This window comes from Neltuma alba, unplaced genomic scaffold (assembly GCF_004799145.2).
Source record: "Neltuma alba isolate B1F8T4 unplaced genomic scaffold, ASM479914v2 tig00003506_pilon, whole genome shotgun sequence".
NCBI classification, from domain to species: domain Eukaryota; kingdom Viridiplantae; phylum Streptophyta; class Magnoliopsida; order Fabales; family Fabaceae; genus Neltuma; species Neltuma alba.
Window position 1 is genome coordinate 25,626 of NW_021633307.1, and position 25,602 is coordinate 51,227.

The window sequence follows — 25,602 nt, forward strand, 5'->3', positions numbered from 1 at the left end:
CTTTATCTTTATTATTTGTGAAAGAAGAGAAATAAAATGAAATTGAAGCAAATTTTCAAGCTAGTCGTATATTTATAAGTTCAGTTTCCTTTTAGTTTTAGGAGGATCTTTGAATGTTTAATGTGGTTGGATTGTTTAGATATTTAATTGAAAGATATATCTAAATTCTTTTAAGGTAACCATTTCTTTTTCTTTTTTTAACTTTATTTTTTTTGTAATAATGTGGGATCTTTCCAAAAATAAATATATTATATTCCACGATGGACACTTTGTCAAATTTAAATTTGAATTAAAAAACCTGAAAAATAACCATAAACACTTTCCAAGACTGAAGTTATCGAGTAATTTCAAAAGAGATACTACTATTTCATCCAAATCTTCGTAATCAATTTGATTTTGAAATTAGTAATAAGTAGAACTAATGTGTATAATAAATTTTACCCAAAAAATAAATCTTTTTTATATAACATGGAATGTTTTAAAATAATGATTATATTATATTTCAATTTAACTTTAAATTAAGAGATCAGAAAAAATCATAAACATTTTTGAAGACGGAAGTTGTTGATTAACTTGCAAATAGAACCGGGCTCAGCCTGTTTAAGTTGAGGGCCGGGTTTGTAATTTAGAGTCTTTAAAGGGAACTTTGACTTAAAAGGACTAGTCCTGTAAGGCCAAAAATAAAAAGGCCAGCCCATTTAAACCTACTAACAATAATTTTTTTTCTTAATTTATATTTTTTCTTAATCCTAACCTAAGTTCCTAACATTTTACACACACACACTCTCTCTAAGTTTCTTTTTCAGTCTTTCACTCACTCTCAGCTCACACATCAGTCTCTAATGATATTAAAATAAATAAAAATATATTCTTCATATTCTAAATCAAATTTCAAATTTCTATTTATTTGAACCAACATTTATATATTAAATAAACAAAATATATTTCCTGTATTAAAACAAAAATTTTAATGATTGAACTAACAGATACGTATCAATTTGTATATATGTTATAAAATTTTAATAAATAAGTTAACACCTTTTCTATAGTGGCTATATCAAAATTTTTACTCTATATTTAAATAGGGTTAGACAAACGAGCTAGATAAAACTAAAGAAGACCATCATAAATAAAAGCAAAAAGAGGATGACACCATTAACTTATTAAAAGCATACTATGGATCAATCCAAAGTGCTAAGATATTTCAGACTTTCCATAAGACTGTGCAGCAAAGTGGTTTGCACAATTAAAGCCTAAGAAAAAAAAATACTACCTCCGGTCCAAATTATAAGACCTTATTTGTAGACTAGAAATGAGATCTTATAATTAAGACCAAAGGTAGTAAGTAGACAACATAGAATCAATCCCCAATGGTTGCTAAGTTGAAACCTCTAAAACAAACTTAATATTGATAATTTTAAACAAACTTACTGCTGGGTAAAAAATTCAATTCAAAAAGATGGAAGAAGACATATTAGATTCTAGAATAGCTAAATAGTATTGGGAATAAATCATTGATATTTTTTGAAGTTAAGAAGAGCCTATTACTAGTGAAGTGTCCAATCAAATATCCTTATAATCGATAATAGTGATGATAGTGTTTGTCATTTTTTTTTTTTTAGTGAAAGAGTTTGTCTACTTTTAATGAAACTTTTGGATGTTGATGTTATTGACTTGTTATGTCTAATAGATGTTTTAGATTTTCTTTTTTTATGTTGTTGGACATTTAGATATGATGATCTTTCTTATTTGTGACTTAATTTTATTCATATTTAAGTCTTTTAATAGTAACTTCATTAGTTTATTTTTATTTTTTGATAATATAAGAAATATGAAAAATGTAAAAAAAATTTAAACGAAACGGAAGTCTGCGGGCCAGCTTTGAGTCCATCTGTTTAAGGATCAGGCTTGGCAAATTAGGGTATTTTTGAGATTTCAACCTTGCAGGACCAGCCTTTTTAAACTCGCCATCCCTGCAGGGTAGTCCCTGTAAGATCGGACTGACCCGTTTTTCTAGCTCTAACTGCAAAGACGTTAAAGGAGAGAAGATATTAATTAATATCTAATTACTTAGTAGTAATCGAATCTGTCTAATCTAATCAATTTGATTTTCAAGCAATAAAATTAATGTGAAAAAAGAAATTATTTATTATAATAATTAATAACTTGAAATTAAAATTAATTAGTTTGAATTTTTTCATCATTATTAGTCAACGATTCCTCAAATTTATTTGAAAACCCAGGTCTTTAAACATACATATAAATAAGGATAAAACGACCAAAATGCTTTTCTGTGAAACTTTAAAAACAAATATTGAAAAGCTTTATTTCTTATTTCTTTTTTTTTTAATGTAAATAGATATTTTACTTTTTTAGAATTTTTTTCACTCTAATCTATCTATATTGTTCATATTTCTTTCTGTTTATTTAATAGTTTTACGGTTTTTACCAGGTATTAATGGGTTTATTAGTTTTGGGCTGATTGAGTCTTGGCTTGTTTTATTTATTTAGCATCGGTTTTAGATAATTATTAGATAATGTAGATATTAAAAAAGAGCTGGTTCAATTTGTTTCGGATTTTTTTTTAATGTTTGAAACCATAACCTGAACCAAGCCGCCCAGTTCAAGATCAAACACACCTGCATTTTAATCATTTTAATATTTTATAGTTTGGTTCCATTTGAATATCCAATTTAATTTAATATGTGACTCATTCCTCAAATTTTGAGAATTTGTAAAAAAAATGTCTAGGTTATAGTAAATTTTGCCCAAAAAAATGTATATAAGATCTTTTTTTTTTTTCATTATATTCACGTTTAAAATTCATAAAAAAAAATTAAGAATCGGAGTGTTGATTGACTGCATTATTAAAAATATTAAAGGAATATATATATAAATATATATGTATATAACATATTTAGTTAACGGCAGAACGTATTTAAAGTCTTAAAATATATCAATGGAAGGAAATCTTGAAGAAAAACATATATGGTTAATCTGGATGTGCAGCATATTAAACAAAACTAGTTTTTAGAAAATAAATTATTTCAAGAATCTCTTTGTGGTTCAGTTTATATAAATTATTTAAATTGCTTTTTCACACAAAAGATGAAAACAATCATCTTTTGAGCCATAGATCTTGAAAATTAGTGTGATGATTAACTTTTGATCCCTGAGGTCTAAGACTTTTAGGTTTCCTAATAATTAAACGTAATGCATCTTATAATTTATAAGAATCGTTATTAGGTTAATAAACAGAGATTCCTAAATATATTTAGAAATCTAGTGATGAGATTCCGCCCTTAATCAATTAATGACAGTTTTTTTATGAAATTTGCAAATTGCGTCAATAATTCATGATTTTTATAGTGATATAATTCATATTATATAATTTAAAAGTTAGATAATTTATTTAATAAAAAAGCCTCCAACAGCACGGGACAACTGCAATATTCAAATATCAATTTTTTAAATATGATTGCTACAAAAAATTAATACTCAGTTGTTATAGATGCGGAAATAGAGATTATAATTACATAATTGATACCACTTTGGGTCATTAATATAAGACCTCATTAGACTCTTATTTTCGTCCTTTTAGTAATAGTAGTTCTAGAAAAATAAATTTGATTAGCAATGATATTTTAGGAAAGACAACACATATTTTTTATAAAGAACTAACTTAATTTATTTCTTAATCTCTTTAAATTAATCAATTAACTCTTATATTTAGGATCGGAAGTAATATTTGAGAATCATGCTCAGTTACTGTAATATCCTAATATTTTAATTTTTTTAAAAAAAGAAAGATAAAATAATAATATTTTAATACCAAAAAAAAGAAGGGAGCAACTTTCCACATTTCCGTTGAAAAATTGATCATGAAAAATTGACTTGTGGAAAGTTGATGCATGGAAAAATTGAGGCGTGGGAAAAAATGGAGGCATTTGGATCAAAAAGAAGACTTTAGGAGGAGGAATGAAGACTTTGGGAGAAGGAGAATTAAATGCAGAAAGAAAATTTGCGCTGGGTGGTTGAAAGATGGGAGATAAAAATGGAGAGGAGATGCAGAAGACGAAGTGTATGCAAGGAGAAAGAGAGAGAACGAGTAAGAGAGAGAACAAGAATCAGAGAAAGAGAGAACGAGAGAGGAGCAAAGAAGGTTTAACATTTTGAAGGGTAATACAAGCTTTGGGGATCATCTAGGTACACAGATATAGTTCCTTTTTATCAAACTTTCTTCATGAATATTTCTTATATATTTTAGATTTCCTAATGACAGTATTACTAAAGTGCTTAGAGAAAATTTTGATATTTATAGATGATATCAATATAGAGTTTTGGTAAAAGATGATCATAGAAATTTAGAAGTAAATGAGTTGTTAATTTTAATCGGTTAGATTTGTTCATTTGTTGGTTTTTAGTGCTTAAATTGATTTTTCTGGTTGAAAAATGTTATATATGATTTATATCATATTTTACCGATTAAAATTAAGTTGAATAATTTATTTGAGGTGTTTAACATATTATTAAGATTTTAATCGGTTTAGTTTTATTTATTGGGTAACTGGAAGTTTTTAAAATAATTATTTTAGCTAAAAAGTTTATTATTGATGAAAATATACATATGATAATTATACCATTAAATTTTTTATTAGATTATTTATTTATAAATATTTGAAATATTATTGAATTTTTTATAGTTTGATTTTGAGGTTTAAACTTAAATTGAGATTTTGAGAATTTAGAACATAATAATCTTATATTTGAAAATTTTGGAAAATTCTTTTTAGTAAGGTAATTAATTTGGAGGTTGTAAATAAATAATTTGGCTTTTAGAAAATTTTAATTTATTTTTAAAATACTTAATTTTGGGTTATGAGAGTTGCAGGAATTTAGAATAAAGATTAAATTAAATTAGAAATTTAACTAATATAAAGAATTTTAATTAATTAATTAATTAATTAGTTTATATTAATATGTGGTTATACTAATTGTGTAGATTAATTATTAGTTGAGCAAAGGATTGACCTTGTGGTAATCCTTTTTATTACTTTGGCGATAGGTAACTACTTTCCACTTGTTATATTTGCTAATATATTGTTTGTGAGTATTTTTCTATTTTTGAATTCGAGTAGATAAGTTACATCTTTTGAGCTATGAAAATTGTCTTGTGGGACTTTTGGAATTGTGATTGAGAAGTTTGAAAAAATATATGATTTATATCATATGGATTATATTGAGAAAAGATTGAGACATTTTTATTATATTGTGAATGATTGGTTGTTATTTCAATTTTGGATTGAGTTTGATCCTACCACGTGGTAAGGCCGCTATTGGTGCACATTGGTTGGCTTCTTCCTTTGTCCCCCTTTGTGGCTTCTTATTCGTCTCTCAGAGTGAGGGATGGGCCTTTGTAGCTTCTTATTCATCCCTCAAAGTGAGAGATAGACTTATGTGGCTTGTGTGTTAGCCCCCATAGTGAGGATTTGGATGATTGAAATTATATATTTATGTTTTTGAGAATTAATAATTGCCCCACTTGATACCTTACAAGCACGTGTTAGTATGTATGATGAGTTGAAAAGTTGGTTACTGAGGCGTTTGTCTCATCCCGTGGTTTTTACTATTTTCAGGTGATATTTCTGGACTTTAAAAGTCCAAGGTCCAAGTTAATGATTGATGTTGCTCGTAATATAAGTTTATTTCTTTTAACCATGATAGCGATTTTAAAATTTTAAGGTTTCTTCTTTTCTATCATGGTTAATCATTCAAATAAATTGTTGGATTTAACCTAAAAATAGCTTTGAAAGAACGGTTGTCACAATTTGGTGTCAAAGCTAAAGATTCTGTGAATTGGGTTGCATTACGTTGTATTTAGTGGAAATATATAATAATCTCACATAACCTTCCCTGTTACTTTGTGCTTGTGCTTGACCTTACTTTGTGTTTCTTTTGGTGGGTTCCATCCTTAGGTGGGGAGGATGGTACGGATGCGATCCCGACAAACTGATCAGGGTGGAGATGAATCGACAAACCTGCCTAATCAACCACCGAATCCTCTGCAATTTAACCAAGATACCTTACTGCAACAGCTAAGGGAAGTGGTAGTTACGGTAGTAGATGAGAGAGTAAGGAAGATGGAGGAAGATTTGAGAGTCAAGAAAGCTGTGGAAGAGTTCGAAGAGGGTGGGCTTCCTGAGCTGTCTGTGGGAAATTCTATTACCCACAGGGATTCTATTGAAGGAACTAGAGAAGAGAGTAGTTCGCGAAAGCGACAAGGAAAAGAGGAGGCTGTGAATCTTAAGAGTATATGGAAGGACATAGAGCGGCATCACCCAAAGACTTTTGATGGGGGTATGGATCCTGACAAAGCTGAGGCTTGGATCGATGATATGGAGACAATATTCAAAGCTTGTGGCAGTAATACCTACCAAAAGGTACAAGCAGCTGTGGTCTTATTGAGGGATCGAGCTAAAAGGTGTTGGAGGAGCGTAAGCGGCATAGATGACTCGGGAATTACTTGGAACGAATTTAAGCAGATGTTCTTTGACTACTACTTTCCCCCAGCCATGAGACAAGAAAAAGAAACAGCTTTTTATGCTCTTCGACAAGAGAATATGCATGAGGATGAGTTCATTGCCAAGTATATTGACCTTTCCAAGCATGTTACCTACCTACAGCAGATAGATAATCCAGAGTGGATGGCTTGGCAATTGATAGAATGGGCGAGGCCAGAGTTTAAGCAGTAAATAGCCTTATATGAGTTTAAGAGTTTTGAGGATGCCTGCATGAAACTTAGGATGACAGCCCGCAGAACTCAAGAGGTAGAGGAGAGCCGACGTCGGGATAACCAAGGCACATTCTTTGGTTTTATAAGGCCAATGGGAGGAATCAATAAAAAGAATAACTACAATTATGGGAGCTCGGGTAACTCAAGCAGAGGAAAAAGCCAGAATCAGAAGAATTCAGCTTGTGGAGGCGTTATGCAAAGGAGACAGGCTCAGGGGAGCCGTATAGGGGGAGATCAGAGTGTCCACCATGAGCCTGCCAGATCCACACCAAGTGTTAGTGTTCCTTGCATGAGATGTGGGAGAAATCACTCAGGACAGTGTTGGGAATGCTACAAATGCCATAAGTTTGGACATCTAGCTCGTAATTATCTAGAGACGCAGCAACAAACTCCTGGTTTCAAATCCACAGTGCCTGGGAGAGTTTTTGCTTTGACTAAAGAGGAAGCCGGTATGTCTCCTAATCTAATTAGAGGTACTGTCTCTCTTTAAGGACATGATATACCTGTGTTTTTTGATTCTGGTGCCACTCATTCTTTTATTGCTATGGAATGTGCTCAAAAGTTTAAATTTCCAATGCATGATTTGTCTTACATGTTGAAAGTGTGCTGTTATAGCTTGTATAGCCTCCCGACTTTTGTTATATGTGCTGATTTGTTATATATTGCCACATAGGGCTCATCTACTCTAATGTTGTAAACTAGTACTTTTAATTACTACTATCTAATATGGGGGTCATTGGAAGGTCAGAGATATTTAAGACTTTGCGTATTACGCTCTTGATACCAAATTGTGACAATCGTTCTTTCAAAGCCATTTTTCGGTTAAATCCAACAATTTATTTGAATGATTAATCATGATAGAAAAGAAGAAACCTTAAAATTTTAAAATCACTATCATGGTTAAAAGAAATAAACTTATATTATGAGCAACATCGATCATTAACTTGGGCCTTGGACTTCCAAAATCCCGAAATATCATTCAACCATTAGCCCAAACCAAACTTATACTTTCAAACATACGAACTAATGAATCCTTTTAATATAAGTCATGAAACCCATTAGTCAAAAGTCAACACTATCAAAAGAGCGTAATACGCAAAGTCTTAAATATCTCTGGCCTTCCAACGACCCCCATATCAGATAGTAGTAATTAAAAGTAATAGTTTACAACATTAGAATAGATGAGCCCTATGTGGCAATATATAACAAATCAGCACATATAACAAAAGTTGGGAGGCTATACAAGCTATAACAGCACACTATACCTTCGAAGCCTTCCCTAATGGGTCACTACTTGAACTATCACCTGAAGATAGTAAAAACCACGGGGTGAGACAAACGCCTCAGTAACCAACTTTCCAACTCATCGTACATACTAACACATGCTTGTGAGGTGTCAAGTGGGACAATTATTAATTCTCAAAAACATGGATATATAATTTCAATCATCCAAACCATCACTATGGGGGCTAACACACAAGCCATAGAAGTCTATCCCTCACCATGAGGGATTAATTAGACATATAGGCCTATCCCTCACTCTGGGGACGAATAAGAAGCCACAAAGGCCTATCCCTCACTGTGGGAAACAAAGGAAGAAGCCAACCAATGTGCACTAATGGCGGCCTTACCACGTAGTAAGATTGGACTCAATCCAAAATTAAAATAACAACCAATCATTCACAATATAATAAAAATGTCTCAATCTTTTCTCAATATAATCCATAAGATATAAATCATATATTTTTCCAAACTTCTCAATCACAATTCCAAAAATCCCATAAGACAATTTTCATAGCTAAAAAGATGTAACTTATCTACTTGAATTCCAAATAATAAATATTATTCAAAAATAGCAAAATACTCACAAACAACATATTAGCAAATATAACAAATGGAAAGTGGTTACCTATCGCCAAAGCAATAAAAAAGATTACCACAAGGTCAATCCTTTGCTCAACCAATAATTAATCTACACAATTAGTATAACCACATATTAATATAAACTAATTAATTGATTAATTAATTAAACTTCTTTATATTAGTTAAATTTCTAATTTAATTTAATCTTTATTCTAAATTCCCACAACTCTCATAGCCCAAATTTAAGTATTTTAGAAATAATTTAAAAATTTTTAAAAGCCAAATTATTTATTTACAACCTCCAAATTAATTACCTTACTAAAAAGAATTTTCCAAAATTTTCAAATATAAGATTATTATGTTCTAAATTCTCAAAATCTCATTTTAAGTTTAAACCTCAAAATCAAACGATAAAAAATTCAATAATATTTTAAATATTTATAAATAAATAATCTAATCAAAACTTTAATGATATAACTATCATATGTATATTTTCATCAATAATAAACTTTTTAGCTAAAATAATTAATTTAAAAACTTCCAGTAACCCAATAAATAAAAATAAACCGATTAAAATCTTAATAATATGTTAAATACCTCAAATAAATTATTCAACTTAATTTTAATCGGTAAAAAATATGATATAATCATATATAACATATTTTTCAACTAGAAAAATCAATTTAAGCACTAAAAACCAACAAATGGACAAATCTAACTGATTAAAATTAACAACTCATTTACCTCTAAATTTCTATGATCATCTTTTTTCAAAACTCCATATTGATATCATATATAAGTCTCAAAATTTTCTCTAAGCACTTTACTAATACTGTCATTAGGAAACCTAAAATATATAGGAAATATTCATGAAGAAAGTTTGACAAAAAGAACTATATTTGTGTACCCAGATGATCCCAAAGCTTGTATTACCCTTCAACATGCTAAACCTTCTCTGCTCCTCTCTCGTTCTCTCTTTCTCTGATTCTTGTTCTCTCTCTTTCTCCTTGCATACACTTCGTCTTCTGCGTCTTCTCTCCCTTTTTATCTCCCATCTTTCAACCACCTAGCGCAAATTTTCTTTCTGTATTTAATTCTCCTTCCCCTAAAGTCTTCATTCCTCCTCCTAAAGTCTTCTTTCTGATCCAAATGCCTCCATTTTTTTTCCATGCCTCCATTTTTCCCTGCATCAACTTTCCACAAGTCAATTTTCCATGGATCAATTTTTCAACGGAAGTGTGGAAAGTTGCTCCCTTCTTTTTTTTGGTATTAATATTATTATTTTATCTTTCTTTTTTAAAAAAAAATTAAAATATTAGGATATTACAACTCCCCTCACCTAATTAGAATTTTGTTCCCAAAATTCAAACAACTACATACACAAATTAAAAACAGAAGCAACTCAAAGTGCTTACTAAGAAAACAAGTAAGGGTACTCATAACCCATCCGTTCCTCAGTCTCCCAAGTAGCATTACCAAGACTCATGCCCTTCCAAAAGATCTTAATAAGACGGATAGTCTTGTTCCTCAATTGTTTATCCTTAACATCCAAAATCTGCTTTGGTTTTGCTGGATAGGTCAAATTATCTTGCAACTCGACTTCTTCGGGTTCAATAACATGAGACGGATCGGGATGATACTTTTTCAACTGTGACACATGGAACACGTTGTGTAAACAAGAAAGATGTGGCGATGGTACAATTTGATATGCAACAGGTCCAATCCGCTCCAAAGTCTCATAAGACTAGAATATGCATGACGATGAGTTCATTGCCAAGTATATTGACCTTTCCAAGCATGTTACCTACCTACAGCAGAAAGATAATCCAGAGTGGATGGCCCGGCAATTGATAGAATGGGCAAGGCCAGAGTTAAAGCAGCAAATGGCCTTATATGAGTTTAAGAGTTTTGAGGATGCTTGCACGAAACTTAGGGTGACAGCCCGCAGAACCCGAGAGGTAGAGGAGAGCCGACGTCAGTTATGGGAGCTTGGGTAACTCAAGCAGAGGCAAGAGCCAGAATCAGAAGAATTCAGCCCATGGAGGCTTTATGCAAAGGGGACAGGCTCAGGGGAGCCGTAGAGGGAGAGATCGGAGTGTCCACCATAAACCTGCCAGATCCACACCAAGTGTTAGTGGTCCTTGCATGAGATGTGGGAGAAATCACCCAGGACAGTGTTGGGAATGCTACAAATGCCATAAGTTTGGATATCTAGCTCGTAATTATCCAGAGATGCAACAGCAAACTCCTAGTTTCAAATCCATAGTGCCTGGGAGAGTTTTTGCTTTGACTAGAGAGGAAGCTGGTATGTCTCCTAATCTAATTAGAGGTACTGTCTCTCTTTAAGGACATGATATACCTGTGTTGTTTGATTCCGGTGCCACTCATTCTTTTATTGCTATGGAATGTGCTCAAAAGTTTAAATTTCCAATGCATGATTTGTCTTACATGTTGAAAGTGTCAACTCCAGCGAGAGCCACTGTGTTAACCACACAGGCGTGTTTAAGTCTTGTGCTTAAATTTGAGAATCGTGAGTCTGTGATTGATTTAATTTGTCTACCCCTCAAGGGTATTGACGTGATTATTGGCATGGATTAGCTATCAGCAAATGATGTCATTTTGGATTGCAAAAGGAAGATGGTAACTCTTCCTTTTTGCACTACGATAGTTGAGGCTATTAATGGTCTTTTATGGTTGTCTGCTACTCAAGCAACTAAGTGTATTCAGAAGGGTTGTCAGGCCTATGCTGTTTTTTTTTTCTGTTAGTACAGATAAAGAAGTTGGTATAAACCAAATCGAGGTAGTAAAGGAGTTTCCTGAAGTATTTCCTGAGGAAATATCCGGTTTGTCCCCTGAAAGGGAAGTTGAGTTTTCCATTGAGTTAGTGCGAGGGACAGCTCCAATTTCCAAAGCACCATATAGAATGTCACCTTCTAAGTTGGCAGAACTGAAAGAGCAAATCAAAAAGTTACTTGAAAAAGGATCTATTAGACCAAGTGTCTCGCCGTGGAGATCACCAGTACTATTTGGGAGAAAGAAGAATGGGAGCTTGAGATTGTGTGTAGATTACAGGCAGTTGAACAAAGTGACTATTAAGAACAAATATCCTTTGCCTAGGATTGATGACTTGCTAGATCAACTAATGGGGTCAATGGTGTTTTCTAAGATTGAGTTAAGGTTTGGATATCATCAATTAAGAGTCAGAGTAGAGGACATGTCGAAGACGGCCTTTCGCACCAGATACAGACATTACGAGTTTCTAGTAATGCCTTTTGGTTTGATGAATACTCCACTAGTGTTTATGGACTATATGAACTGTATCTTTAGGCCGTATTTGGACAAGTTTATTGTGATGTTTATAGATGATATCCTGATATACTCTAAGAATGAGGAAGAACACCAAGAGCATCTTTACATTGCATTGCGAATATTGAGGGATCATTAGTTGTATGCTAAGTTAAGCAAGTGCGAGTTCTGGCTTAGAGAAGTGAAGTTCTTAGGCCATGTAGTATCTGCCGAGGGAGTAGCTGTTGATCCTAGCAAAGTCGATGCTGTGTTGAATTGGGAAACACCAAAATCTTTGACAGAGATAAGAAGTTTCGTGGGCTTAGATGGGTATTACTGAAGATTTATCAAGGGATTTTCTCAAATCGCCATGCCTCTAACTAAGTTGACCAAGAAAGACCAACCATTTATCTGGAACGAAAAGTGTGAGGCAGCTTTTCAAAAACTAAAGGCTAAGTTGACCACGACACTAGTGTTAACTATTCCAGATCCTAGTAAACTGTATACCCTTTACACTGATGCTTCACTTAAGGGTTTAGGGTGTGTCCTGATGCAGGAAGATAAGGTGGTTGCCTATATATCTAGACAATTAAGGCCGCATGAGGAGAATTATCCTACACATGACCTAGAATTAGCGGCGATGGTTTTTGCATTAAAAATCTAGGGGCACTACTTATATGGATCACAATTTGAAGTCTTCAACGATCACAAGAGCTTGAAGTATTTAGTAGATTAGAAAGAACTGAATAATAGACAACGCCGGTGGATGGAATTCATCAAGGACTATGACTTTGAGCTTAAGTATCATCCAGGTAAAGCCAACGTGGTTGCAGACACTTTGAGTAGGAAATCGGTGCATATGCTTCATATGAGTTTAGAGGAACACTACTGTTTAGAGAGATTGAGAGATCTCCAAGTAGTGCATGAGGCTCCAACCACTCTACAATCAGTTTTGGGTGATTATGAGTTCTTTTGAGACTTGAAGGCCGCATAAATAGGGGATGACCGGTTATTGAGCATTCGAGAGGAAGTGGAACCCGTTGTGTGCCTAATTATGAAATTAGTAAAGAAGGAATCATGAGCTACAAGAAGAGAATTTGTGCCCCTAATAATGAGGAAATCAAAAAGACTATTCTAGAAGAGGCGTATCGGAGTAATTACACGATACACCCAAGGATAACCAAGATGTACCAGGACTTAAAAAAGAATTACTGGTGGCCAAAAATGAAGAGGGATGTCACGGATTTTGTATTAAAGTGCCTGACATGTCAAAAGGTCAAGATAGAACATCAGAGACCTCCAGGACTATTAAAGAATCTCGATATTCCCTAATGGAAATGGGACAACATTTCTATAGACTTCATTACTGGCGTGCCAAGAAACCTAGCTAGCTATGATGCAATATGGGTAATTGTGGACAGATTGACTAAGTTAGCACACTTCTTGCCTATCAAGAGTACTTACTCTTTAGAAAGATTGACAAAACTGTATATAGATGAGATTGTTCGACTTCACGGAGTGCCGGAGTCTATCATTTCAAATAGGGACCCGAGGTTTACATTGAACTTCTAGCAGTCATTACATGAAGCCATGGGCATTAAGCTCAAGTTTAGTACTACTTATCATCCTCAAACTGAAGGACAGACCGAGAGGACTATTCAGACTCTCGAGCACATGTTGAGGGCTTGCGCTATAGAACTAAAGGGCAGTTGGGACACTCACTTGTCATTAGAAGAGTTTGCCTATAACAACAGCTATCACGCTAGTATTCAAATGACACCATATGAAGCTTTGTACGGGAGGAAGTGTAGATCTCCACTTTGTTGGACTGAATTAAGTGAAAGAACAATTATTGGCCCAGATTTAGTAGACATCACAACCAGAATGATTCAGCTGATCAAGCAGAAGTTGTTGATGGCCTAAAATTGACAGAAGAGTTATGTAGATCGTCAAAGGAGACCTTTAGAATTTGAAGTGGATGATCATGTATTTCTGAAGGTTTCACCTGTCACCGGTGTTGGTAGATCCATTAAAGCCAAGAAGCTTACACCCCGATTTATGGGTCCTTATGAGATTTTGGAGCGGATTGGACCTGTTGCATATCGAATTGTGTTACCGCCACATCTTTCTTATTTGCACAATGTGTTCCATGTGTCACAGTTAAAAAAGTATCATCCCGATCCGTCTCATGTTATTGAACCCGAAGAAGTCGAGTTGCGAGATAATTTGACCTATCCAACAGAACCAGAGTGGATTTTGAATGTTAAGGATAAACAATTGAGGAACAAGACTATCTGTCTTGTTAAGATCTTTTAGAAGGGCATGAGTCCTGGTGATGCTACTTGGGAGACTGAGGAACAGATGCGTTATGAGTACCCTTACTTATTTTCTTAGTAAGCACTTTGAGTTGCTTCTGTTTTTAATTTGTGTATGTGGTTGTTTGAATTTTGGGGACAAAATTCTAATTAGGTGAGGAGAGTTGTAATATCCTAATATTTTAATTTTTTTTAAAAAAAGAAAGATAAAATAATAATATTTTAATACCAAAAAAAAAAAAGAAGGGAGCAACTTTCCACACTTACGTTGAAAAATTGATCCATGGAAAATTGACTTGTGGAAAGTTGATGCATGGTAAAATTGAGGCGTGGAAAAAATAGAGGCATTTGGATTAGAAAGAAGACTTTAGGAGGAGGAATGAAGACTTTGGGGGAAGGAGAATTAAATGCAGAAAGAAAATTTGTGCTGGGTGGTTGAAAGATGGGAGATAAAAAGGGAGAGGAGACACAGAAGACGAAGTGTATGCAAGGAGAAAGAGAGAGAACAAGAATCAGAGAAAGAGAGAACGAGAGAGGAGCAGAGAAGGTTTAGCATTTTGAAGGGTAATACAAGCTTTGAGAATCATCTGGGTACACAAATATAGTTCTTTTTATCAAACTTTCTTCATAAATATTTCCTATATATTTTAGGTTTCCTAATGATAGTATTACTAAAGTGCTTAGAGAAAATTTTGAGACTTATATATGATATCAATATGGAGTTTTGGTAAAAGATGATCATAGAAATTTAGAGGTAAATGAGTTGTTAATTTTAATCAGTTAGATTTGTCCATTTGTTAGTTTTTAGTGCTTAAATTGATTTTTCTGGTTGAAAAATATTATATATGATTTATATCATATTTTACCGATTAAATTAAGTTGAATAATTTATTTGAGGTGTTTAACATATTATTAAGATTTTAATCGGTTTAATTTTATTTATTGGGTGACTGGAAGTTTTAAAAATAATTATTTTAGCTAAAAAGTTTATTATTGATGAAAATATAATATGATAGTTATACCATTAAAGTTTTGATTAGATTATTTATTTATAAATATTTGAAATATTATTGATTTTTTATAGTTTGATTTTGAGGTTTAAATTTTAAATGAGATTTTGAGAATTTAGAACATAATAATTTGTATTTGAAAATTTTGGAAAATTCTTTTTAGTAAGGTAATTAATTCGAAGGTTGTAAATAAATAATTTGTCTTTTAAAAATTTTTAAGTTATTTCTAAAATACTTAACTTTGGGTTATGAGAGTTGCGGGAATTTAGAATAAAGATTAAATTAAATTAGAAATTTAACTAATATAAAGAAAATTAATTAATTAATTCATTAGTTATATTAATATGTGATTATACTAATTGTGTAGATTAATTATTAGTTGGGCAAATGATTGACCTTGTGGTAATCCTTTTTATTGCTTTGGCGAGAGGTAACCACTTTTCACTTGTTATATGTACTAATATATTGTTTGTGAGTATTTTTCTATTTTTTAATAATATTTGTTATTTGAAATTCGAGTAGATAAGTTATATCTTTTGAGCTATGAAAATTGTCTTGTGGGATTTTTGGAATTGTGATTGAGAAGTTTGGAAAAATATATGATTTATATCATATGGATTATATTGAGAAAAGATTGAAACATTTTTGTTATATTGTGAATGATTGGTTGTTATTTGAATTTTAGATTGATTCCGATCCTACCACATGGTAAAGCTGTCATTGGTGCACATTGGTTGGCTTCTTCCTTTATCCCCCATAGTGAGGGATAGGCCTTTGTGGCTTCTTATTTGTCTCTCAGAGTGAGGAATAGGCTTATATGTCTGATTAATCCCTTATAGTGAGGGATAGACTTATGTGACTTGTGTGTTAACCCCCATAGTAAGGGTTTGGATGATTGAAATTATACATCTATGTTTTTTAGAATTAATAATTGTCTCACTTAACACCTCACGAGCACATGTTAGTATGCATCATACGATTGAAAGTTGGTTACTGAGGCATTTGTCTCACCCCGTGATTTTTACTATCTTCAGGTGATAGTTCAAGTGGTGACCCATTAGAAAAGGCTCCGGAAGTATAATGTGCTGTTACAGCTTGTATAGCCTCCCGACTTTTGTTATATGTGCTGATTTGTTATATATTGCCACATAGGGCTCATCTACTCTAATGTTGTAAACTATTACTTTTAATTACTACTATCTGATATGCGGGTCGTTGAAAGGGTAGAGATACTTAAGACTTTGCGTATTACGCTCTTTTAATAGTGTTGACTTTTGACTAATGAGCTCCATGACTTATATTAAAAGGATTCATCAGTTCATATGTTTGAAAGTATAAATTTGGTTTGGGCTAATGGTTGAATGATATTTCTGGATTTTGGAAGTCTAAGGCCCAAGTAAATGATCGATGTTACTCGTAATATAAGTTTATTTCTTTTAACCATGATAGCGATTTTAAAATTTTAAGGTTTCTTCTTTTCTATCATGGTTAATCATTCAAATAAATTGTTGGATTTAACATAAAAATGGCTTTGAAAGAACGGTTGTCACAGTTACAAAGTCTGAATTTTCCAACCAAAGCAAGACAAAAAAAACACAAATTAGAAAAAAGTTTGGTTTATCGTGGAACCACGTTAAAAAGTTATTTTCCCATGCGAACCATGATTGCTAATCAAATAATCTTTTTTTTATATATTAAATATTTAACCATTGTTCTTGGGTCTAAGCCTTGATATGAAGCAACATTAATATTCTGTTAGGAGAGCTTTATTAGTCAAAGTCTATTGTATGTTTCTTTAATTAATATTGGTTAATAAAGAAATCGAGTTCATTTTACTTAATCCTACCACCATTGCTTACCAGAGTTATATTGAATATAAAATATTTTTAAGGAAAAATATTATACCTAAAAAAAAATAAAATTATATGTGTGCAATATATTATTCATATAACGGGTGATTGAAATATGCATGCACAATAAAACAGGGAGGCCCATGAGGTTAATTGGATCTAAGAACAAAAAGGCTATCACTAAAACTAAACATGTAGGATTAACTGTTAATTATGTAAATTGGGGTTCTAAAACCAAAGTTAGTAAATTGCTTTATACAAAGCCGTTGTCTTGAGGTGGATTTTCTGAAATTTATGGAGGGTAGTTTTGTCATGTTATTATGTTAGGTTGGGTATTTATTTCTTTGGATGTAAATAGACATTTTACTTTCTAGTAACATTTTTCACTCTAATCTGAACCCAAATGGCTTCTTGAGATTATGACCATTGTGCATTATTACTAATATTATTGTAATTAAGAAATTACTTAATTAATTGGGATTAAAATAGTTCATAAATATTATTATTATTATAATGATAAGAATATATATGAGATTAAAGTACTTAAAAAAGTTAAGATACAAGAGTGACTGGAATTCAATCCAAAAAATTAACTAAGGCTATATATATTTCTTTCCATCTGCTTCATATGTTTTTCTCACCCGTGTTAGTAAATATACACAGAATAGATATCTAAATTGTGGCAAGTTATGCCTTATTTTTCAATTCATCACCAAATGCTTTCAACACGTCGAGGATGTAACCATCAATGTTGGATTCAGAGCTAAGATGACTCCGATCAATAATAAATTGATCAAATTGTTTATATGGTTCACTGTCTGTCAAGAAAGATTCAGATTTATCAGTAGGTCTTTCTGTCGAGAAGCCATAACCGCGCTGCTTGTATATGATCATAATATAAGAAGAGAGGTGGAGTATTGAGAAAGGTGAAGAATTTGGTAAAGATAATGAGTTGATATAAGATGATAAAAATAATCTCAATTAGAAACTATTCAAATAAAATAAAATTTTTGTCCAAATATTAACATAAAGTATTTTATGATATTTTTAAATTTTAAATGATGATAAGAATATATGTAAGATTCAAGTACTTAAAGAAGTTTAATCATATCATGAAAAATATTGGCTAAAAAAATTAATAGTAATAAAAAATTGACAAAGAAAAAAAGTTTCTTTTTGGAAAGAAAAAAATATATAAAGTCTACATATCCACTATAAAATATTATATAAACCATACAAAAAAAATAGAAAATAATTAGATCAAGTTACTTATATCTGTTATATCAAGTTTTTCAATCACATATGGTCATGTATTTTATTTTTCTAAATGAATTTATAATTAAATAATATTAAGTGCTAATATTTGAAAGATAGAACACAGATCCACGGTATGATGGAAGAAACTAATATAACAAATATAAAAAACTTGACCTAAATATTGTCCTAAAAACTTATAAATTGTAAACAATATAATCATAAAAATTATTATAATATTATAATAACAAGTAAAATAAATTTATAAAATAATATATCCGCCCGTTCCAAAAAATTTCATGACGAGACTATTCGGCTCTAAAAATTGGGACTAGGACAGAACACAATTAAACATGATTTTTGTTGAATCCTTTACTCATCTTTGTCCTCCATCATCAAGCAGCATCTGGCTCACCTATTAAAGACTTTTTTAGATTTTTTTTTTTCAGATTACAAACCGCAAGCATGTATTTTTTTTTTTTTTTGGTCTTTACTATGTAACGCTTACATCGCATTTTAATCATTATTATATTGAAAAAAAACCCTTATCAACAATAGATTTTTCTAACCAAATAGGCCGCTCATCAAACAATACAAATAGAGATTTTTGGGACTCCCACTGCTCATTCTCCAGGCTTATATTCATCTTTTATTTTGGCCAACGGGATTATATTCTTCTTGTCCTTGGAGGAAAATAAAATTTAATGGGCATGCATGTTTGACCATATTTACTCGAAGGTTAAATGATGGTTGAAGCAAGGCTCGAGCTATCACCAGGAAGTAGAAGCCCATCGGGGAGGTGTTTGATTCCACTCCCCTCAACCAATTAGAATTAAGAAGAATGTTAGGAATAATTTTAATATCAAGCACTTCATTAAAATCGATTGATTTCAGTTGAATGATAGCATATTCAACTTACATATACTACTTCCAGTCCTTAATATAAGACCTTGTTTGACTTTTATTTTGATAATAAATATAAGACCCCAATCAATTTTATCACTTATATTTATTTAATTTTTTCAAGATAATCATTTTAATAATAATAGTTCCAACTTGATTAGGATAGATATATTAGAAAAGACAATACCTATTATTACAAATAATTAATTTAACTTATTTATTTAATTATTCAAATTAATCGACTAGTTCTTATATTTAGAATCAACATGTATAAGAAAGAGAAAACATCAATCCTTCTTTCAACTATACTCTCCAACATCATTATAATTCCCACGACTCTTGTTCCTATAGAATAAAAGTGAAATCCTTTTAGATCCTACAAAATCTGTGCCAAATAAAATTATCCAACAGACTCATTCCCCTTCCTTTTTCTCCAACGACCGGGGCATGACGTTTGAAAACTAAATATCATCACATTCAAGCTTTAGTCTTTGGTCTGATATACAGACTCTTCGTTGCTTTACACAAGGAAAGCGCTAGTAGCCTTTTTTTTGTTCCCAATTCACGTATTTGTATCAGGCAGTATTCTAAGTTATAATACATATTACAAATATTTTACAGTTTCAAAAATCTGAGTATGCAGAATCTAGTGCTACACTAACAATGACTGCCACACATCCTCTCGCACTGGAAATAATTTCTGGAAGAGAGACAAACGACTGTCCTGCACAAATTTGTGTCTCTTTTTCTCCCTCACCAAAGACTGTCCGGAACAAGAGAGGGTTCAACTCGAACGACAGGCTCTTCAAACAGAAACCGGTGTAGGAGTTGAAGGCGGCACCCGATTTTCAACTGGAATTTCAACAAATTCTGACAGAAGCGCTCGGAATTCGTCCCCGCTCATTGTCTCCTTCTCCAGAAGCACTTCCACAATCTTGTCAATGGCCTCCCTGTTGCTCCTTATGTGGCCAAGTGCAATGTCATATGCTTCATCTGATATCCTCTTGACCGCCGTGTCAATGTCTACTGCGAGCTTTTCTGACATCGAGTTCCTGGCCATCATCCTCATGATGACATCAGCACTCTGAGCTGAAGCATCCATAAGCGACCATGGGCCAATCTCAGACATTCCAAATGTTGTTACCATCTGCAAGAATGTGATTTTCCAAAGAAGCACATGCATCAAAGAATTGTCCAATAAGAGGTGGGGAAGTTGAAACTTCTTTCCTTCTTTTTTTACGTGAAAGATGAAAATAGTTACATGAGATGGGTGTTCGTTCCAATCAGAAAAAAACAGCATCATTTGACTACACAGTTAACACGAATCATTTCCACAGGTACTCAAGAAACATTTACCAATCAGATTTAGCTTACTCTAGTGCAATGCTCTCCTGTGGAAGGATTCAGTTTAAATCATGGCTGGAGCCAAACGAACAATTTTTCTTTTTACCCAAAAAAAAAGGGCACAACTTCCTTGTCAACAATCACTACTACAAGGTTATTCTTTCCAAACCAATTCCCATTGATGTCAATAAACAAGTACCTGTCTGGCCAAACCAGTGATTTGCTGCAAATCACCAGCTGCTCCTGTCGTAACCTCAGGTTCACCGAAAATAATTTCCTCTGCAGCTCTACCACCAAGTCCACCAACAATTCTTGCAAAAAGTTGTTGTTTGGAGATCAGAGTGGGGTCATCCGAAGGAATGAACCAAGTAAGACCCCGAGCTTGACCACGTGGAATTAGGGTTACCTTTTGTACAGCATCATGACCAGGAGTCAAAGTTCTGCATACAAGTAAAGACAAAATTGGATATACTATTAGAACATTATATAGAATTCTCAATTCCATTTAAAAGAGATTTCAAATATCAACCGTAATTTGCCCTTTTTTGCCTTTCCAGTTGACCTCACAAAAGCACAAAATGTAGCAGGCACACTTCCCTTCCAATGCAATTAGACACAGCAAAAAGTTGAAAATAAAATAAAACCAATGCCTAATTTTGCTTACCCACAAATGGCATGCCCGACTTCATGATATGCCACTAAACTCTTGCTCTTCCCATCAGTCATCACTGTTCCTTCCATTCCAGCCACAATTCTATCTATGGAATCATCAATCTCTTTAGATGAAATTGCTGTCTTTCCACGACGTCCAGCCAATATAGCTGCTTCATTCAAGAGGTTTGCAAGATCTGCTCCACTAAAACCAGGTGTTCTCATTGCAATTACATCAAGAGAAACATCGGCATCGAACTTCTTATTGCCGGCATGAACCTTAAGGATCTCAGTCCTTCCCCGAACATCTGGAACATCTACAGTCACCTGCAAGAACGTTCTGTTGATTAACTTGCCCATTCATAATTGCATAAATTACTTCCAGTCATTTACATACCTGTCTATCAAAACGGCCAGGTCTCAATAAAGCAGAGTCAAGAATGTCAGCCCTGTTAGTTGCTGCAACTACAATGATACCAGTATTTCCTTCAAACCCATCCATTTCAGTTAAAAGTTGGTTGAGGGTCTGTTCTCTTTCATCATTTCCTCCACCAATTCCAGTTCCTCTTTGTCGTCCAACAGCATCAATTTCATCAACAAATACAATGCAGGGCGCATTCTCTTTGGCCTTCTTGAACAAATCACGAACTCGAGAAGCACCAACACCAACAAACATCTCAACAAACTCAGAACCTGAGATTGAGAAAAATGGAACTCCAGCTTCACCAGCAATAGCCTTGGCTAATAGTGTCTTTCCAGTTCCAGGAGGGCCTACAAGAAGAACTCCTTTTGGAATACGAGCCCCAACAGCAGTGAACCTCTCTGGTTTCTTCAAAAATTCCACCACCTCCATAAAATCTTGCTTTGCTTCATCCACCCCAGCAACATCATCAAATGTCACTCCAGTATTGGGTTCCATTTGAAACTTAGCTTTAGATTGACCAAAAGCAAGAGGAAAGCCAGGCCCACCAGGACCACCCATCCCTCCAGATGATCGCCTTGATAGAAGGAACAGCCCTCCAATCAAGATCAGAGGGAAAGCTAGATTTCCAATCAGGTTAAACAACAGAGAACCTGAATCTTCTTGGGCATTATGAGCTGCAAAGTCAATGTTCTTTTCCCTAAATTTCTGGAGAAGTTCTTGGCTGAGTCCTGGAAGTTGAACCCTGACTCGCTGCACCCTATTACCCAACTCCGGAGAGACAGCCTCAACAATAGCTATGGTTCCATTCTCAAACAAATCCACCTTCTTAACTCTATCCTTGTCCAAATACTCCAAAAATCTAGAATAAGACATTCTGGAGGAGGAAACCCCTTGTTCATCAGCAAGTGCTTTCCTATTTCCCAATAATGCAGGTAAACCCACTCCTGCACCTCCAAGCAGTTTCAGAAAGCCTCTTCTCCTCTCATGCTGCTTTTGATCTGAGGATGCCTTTATGTAAAATGACTTTGATGCCCTATTTGATGACGGAAGTCTCCATGATGAAGTCAGATACCTTCGGTGGAAGTCCTTGCTAAAAGTTCTTTTATTATTCTGTGTGGATAAACTGTTTCCAACAACACAAACTGATGATGCTGACGCCATATTCAGTGCTGACAAAGTTGTAACATTGCATAGTTAATTGATCAGTAGGAAAATAAATATAGAACAATTAGCATTTATCACTGCAAAAGCGCAAAGTGGAATTTAATCTCATCTAACACCTAACCAACAAATGAAAATCAGTCTCCGTCAAAAGTCCCATCTATATTGTGCCGTTAAAAATTATGGATACACAGTTATCAAAAGAATGACAAAGAGAGCCAATGTGCAAAACATACACCAGAAGCCAGTTCAAAGAATATATATCAGCATACTGAAGAGTATAAGCAAGACAACATGTTAGAGACAATTAGTCACTCAATTTCGCTTTACAATTCATCAAAACACACTTCTTTCACTAAACTTAACCACCCAAGTCGAATATTGTACTCGTGTATGATGAATTCAACAAGAAAACGAAAAAGAACATAATTTTGCTGACGACGAAGACAAGAGTAAAGTTAATTGCCTGCATAGACTGAGAAAAAACAACAATAGATTAGTTTAAGATGTAAACTAGCTACGCTCCGAATGAGCCCCGAATTACACACACACAATAGGACAAAAATAATAACCCCCAGTAACGCAGTTCTAAAACAGAGATTTACAAGTAACAAATATCAATAAATCAGCAGGCAAGATCAGCCTTTCTAGTCAATTTCGTAACAGAAGAGAAGCGTTTCTCCACTTGAAGGAAAGATGCAATTCTAAAATGGGTTTGATTGATCGTTGGACTTCAAGGACTGATAACTAATGAGAAGAAGTATGAACAGACCCACCAAAAATTCAAGCGGAAATAGAGAAGCACATACCTCGGGAGAGATTCTGGGAGAGATTGCAAGGGAACAAGAGAAGCTCTGGGCCTTGGGGCGCAGAGGGTGATGCAGATTACAGGAGAGACGTGTATGGGGTTATACACAAGAAGTGGATGTGGTTCTGGCAAGGTAGACGTGGCCTTTTGCTAATGCTGCCTTGTCCTTCGACGGTGTTTAGATTTTTCATTTTTGTTTGGGTTTCTCTTCTTCGCTTCTTGTTTCTTTCCGGGCCACCGGTCGTATTTTAGATCTTTATCATGCCTTGATGGATTAACAGCATTCACAGATTATGTGCATATTCTTTTTTTTTTTTTTTTGCCTGAAGATTATGTACATATTATATTTTAATTAAAAACATTCTTTTTCCTAAAACGAATGTACTTTCTTTATGTTTTACATCTTTAAACTAATTTTGGTCAAAAAATATTTATAAATCAGGTTATATTCTGTAGAATAATTTGACGAGCCCTTCCAATAATATTTGACAAAATATATCATGTTTGACAAGTCTTGCTTGAAAGAACATATGACAAACAAGGATTAATACATTTTTTATTCCTCAAGTTTGTCTAATTTTAGCTTTAGTCTCTTGAATTGTAAATCACAGATTTTTGCCCCTGACAAAATGATCTAAGACTTTATTAAATTATAAAAATCAATATTTTAAACAAAAAGAAATTTGAATGATCAAAATCAGAATGAAAACAAGCTTAAGAAACCAAAAAATTATATCAACCGATTGTAAAAATTTTAAGATGTGATTAAAAAACGATCACTTTGGGTCGCAGTATTTTTGTCCTAAAGTAATTGTTTATTTCTTTTATGTGATAAAAGAATTACCCTTGCTATCTCTTAGAAGTATTTTTTACCCAAAAAAAAAAAAGTTCTTTTTCATTAAATAATATTAATTCTGGCAATGGTTGGCAAAAACAATTCTGATAATTAATATTTCTACCAACTATCTTCATAAAAGCAACATATTAACAGACTTTGTTGGCCAAAAAAACAAAATAACAGACTTTAACCATCCTCCAACTGATACTAACTGTAGGCTTCCCAGCAAAATGGAGAAAGACAGGGAAAAAAGAAAAGAAAAGGGAGGGGGGAGGGAATCAGAGAAGCTAGGCAGCAATTATGGCTTTACATTGGCTTATTCCTATTGTGTCTCTAGTAAAACTACAAATTGCATTTTAATCAACAATATAAATACAAGAAAGACAACTTTAAAAGAAATCTAGGCATATCTGGAGAAAATTATGCAGGCTAACATTCACTCATCAGAGTAGCTGTCATCACTATCTTGCTCATATATCTGGTATTCTTCATCACTAACATTTTCTTCTGGTCTGTCAGCATCATATCTGCTAGAAGGAAAGCTATCAAAAAGCTCCTGTAGATGGGTTCTTGAAATGTTCTCTGCATTCATATCTGAATCATGTATAGGAACACAATAGCACATATGGATCCAATGATACATGAATTGCCGGGCTTGTAACCCACTTACAGTCTACACCAAGCCCCTGGCCCTCCCTTAGGTTGTGAGTTCAAACCCTCGGTACAAAGTTGGTTTAATGGGTGTTTGAGTTTTGGGGAAAAAATGATACATGAATGATATTTGAGCAATTCTAACAATAAACTATAAAAGATATTGATGTTACATAAACCTCGACACAATATTCATCAAGAAAACAAATTGAAACACAATTATTCAGATGCATGGGGGTGATGTCTACCCAGACAATATAGAGACCGGTTGTCAGTCCATTGTTTTCGTTAACAACTCGAATTTGTGAAATAACACATCAGATGCAAGGAGGGGATGTCAATATCAATATAACACGTTAAAACAATGGCAAATTATACAATTTGAAGGGGGGGGGGGACAATGTGACTCATTCATAAAACTTCAGGCAATAGCTGAAGATAGCTAGTCATAA

General features: G+C 33.3%; 1 protein-coding gene across 1 annotated transcript; it reads right to left on the reverse strand.

Moving 5' to 3' along the window:
• Positions 1–19,726: 19,726 nt before the first annotated feature.
• LOC114741733 (ATP-dependent zinc metalloprotease FTSH 2, chloroplastic) lies at positions 19,727–23,765 on the reverse strand. Its single transcript, XM_028929987.1, has 5 exons — positions 23,663–23,765; positions 21,666–22,861; positions 21,282–21,595; positions 20,817–21,057; positions 19,727–20,420 (listed from the first exon to the last, which is right to left on the reverse strand). Exons 2-5 carry the CDS (start codon positions 22,851–22,853, stop codon positions 20,079–20,081), a joined length of 2,085 nt encoding a protein of 694 aa, XP_028785820.1. The 5' UTR covers positions 22,854–22,861; positions 23,663–23,765; the 3' UTR covers positions 19,727–20,078.
• Positions 23,766–25,602: the final 1,837 nt, after the last annotated feature.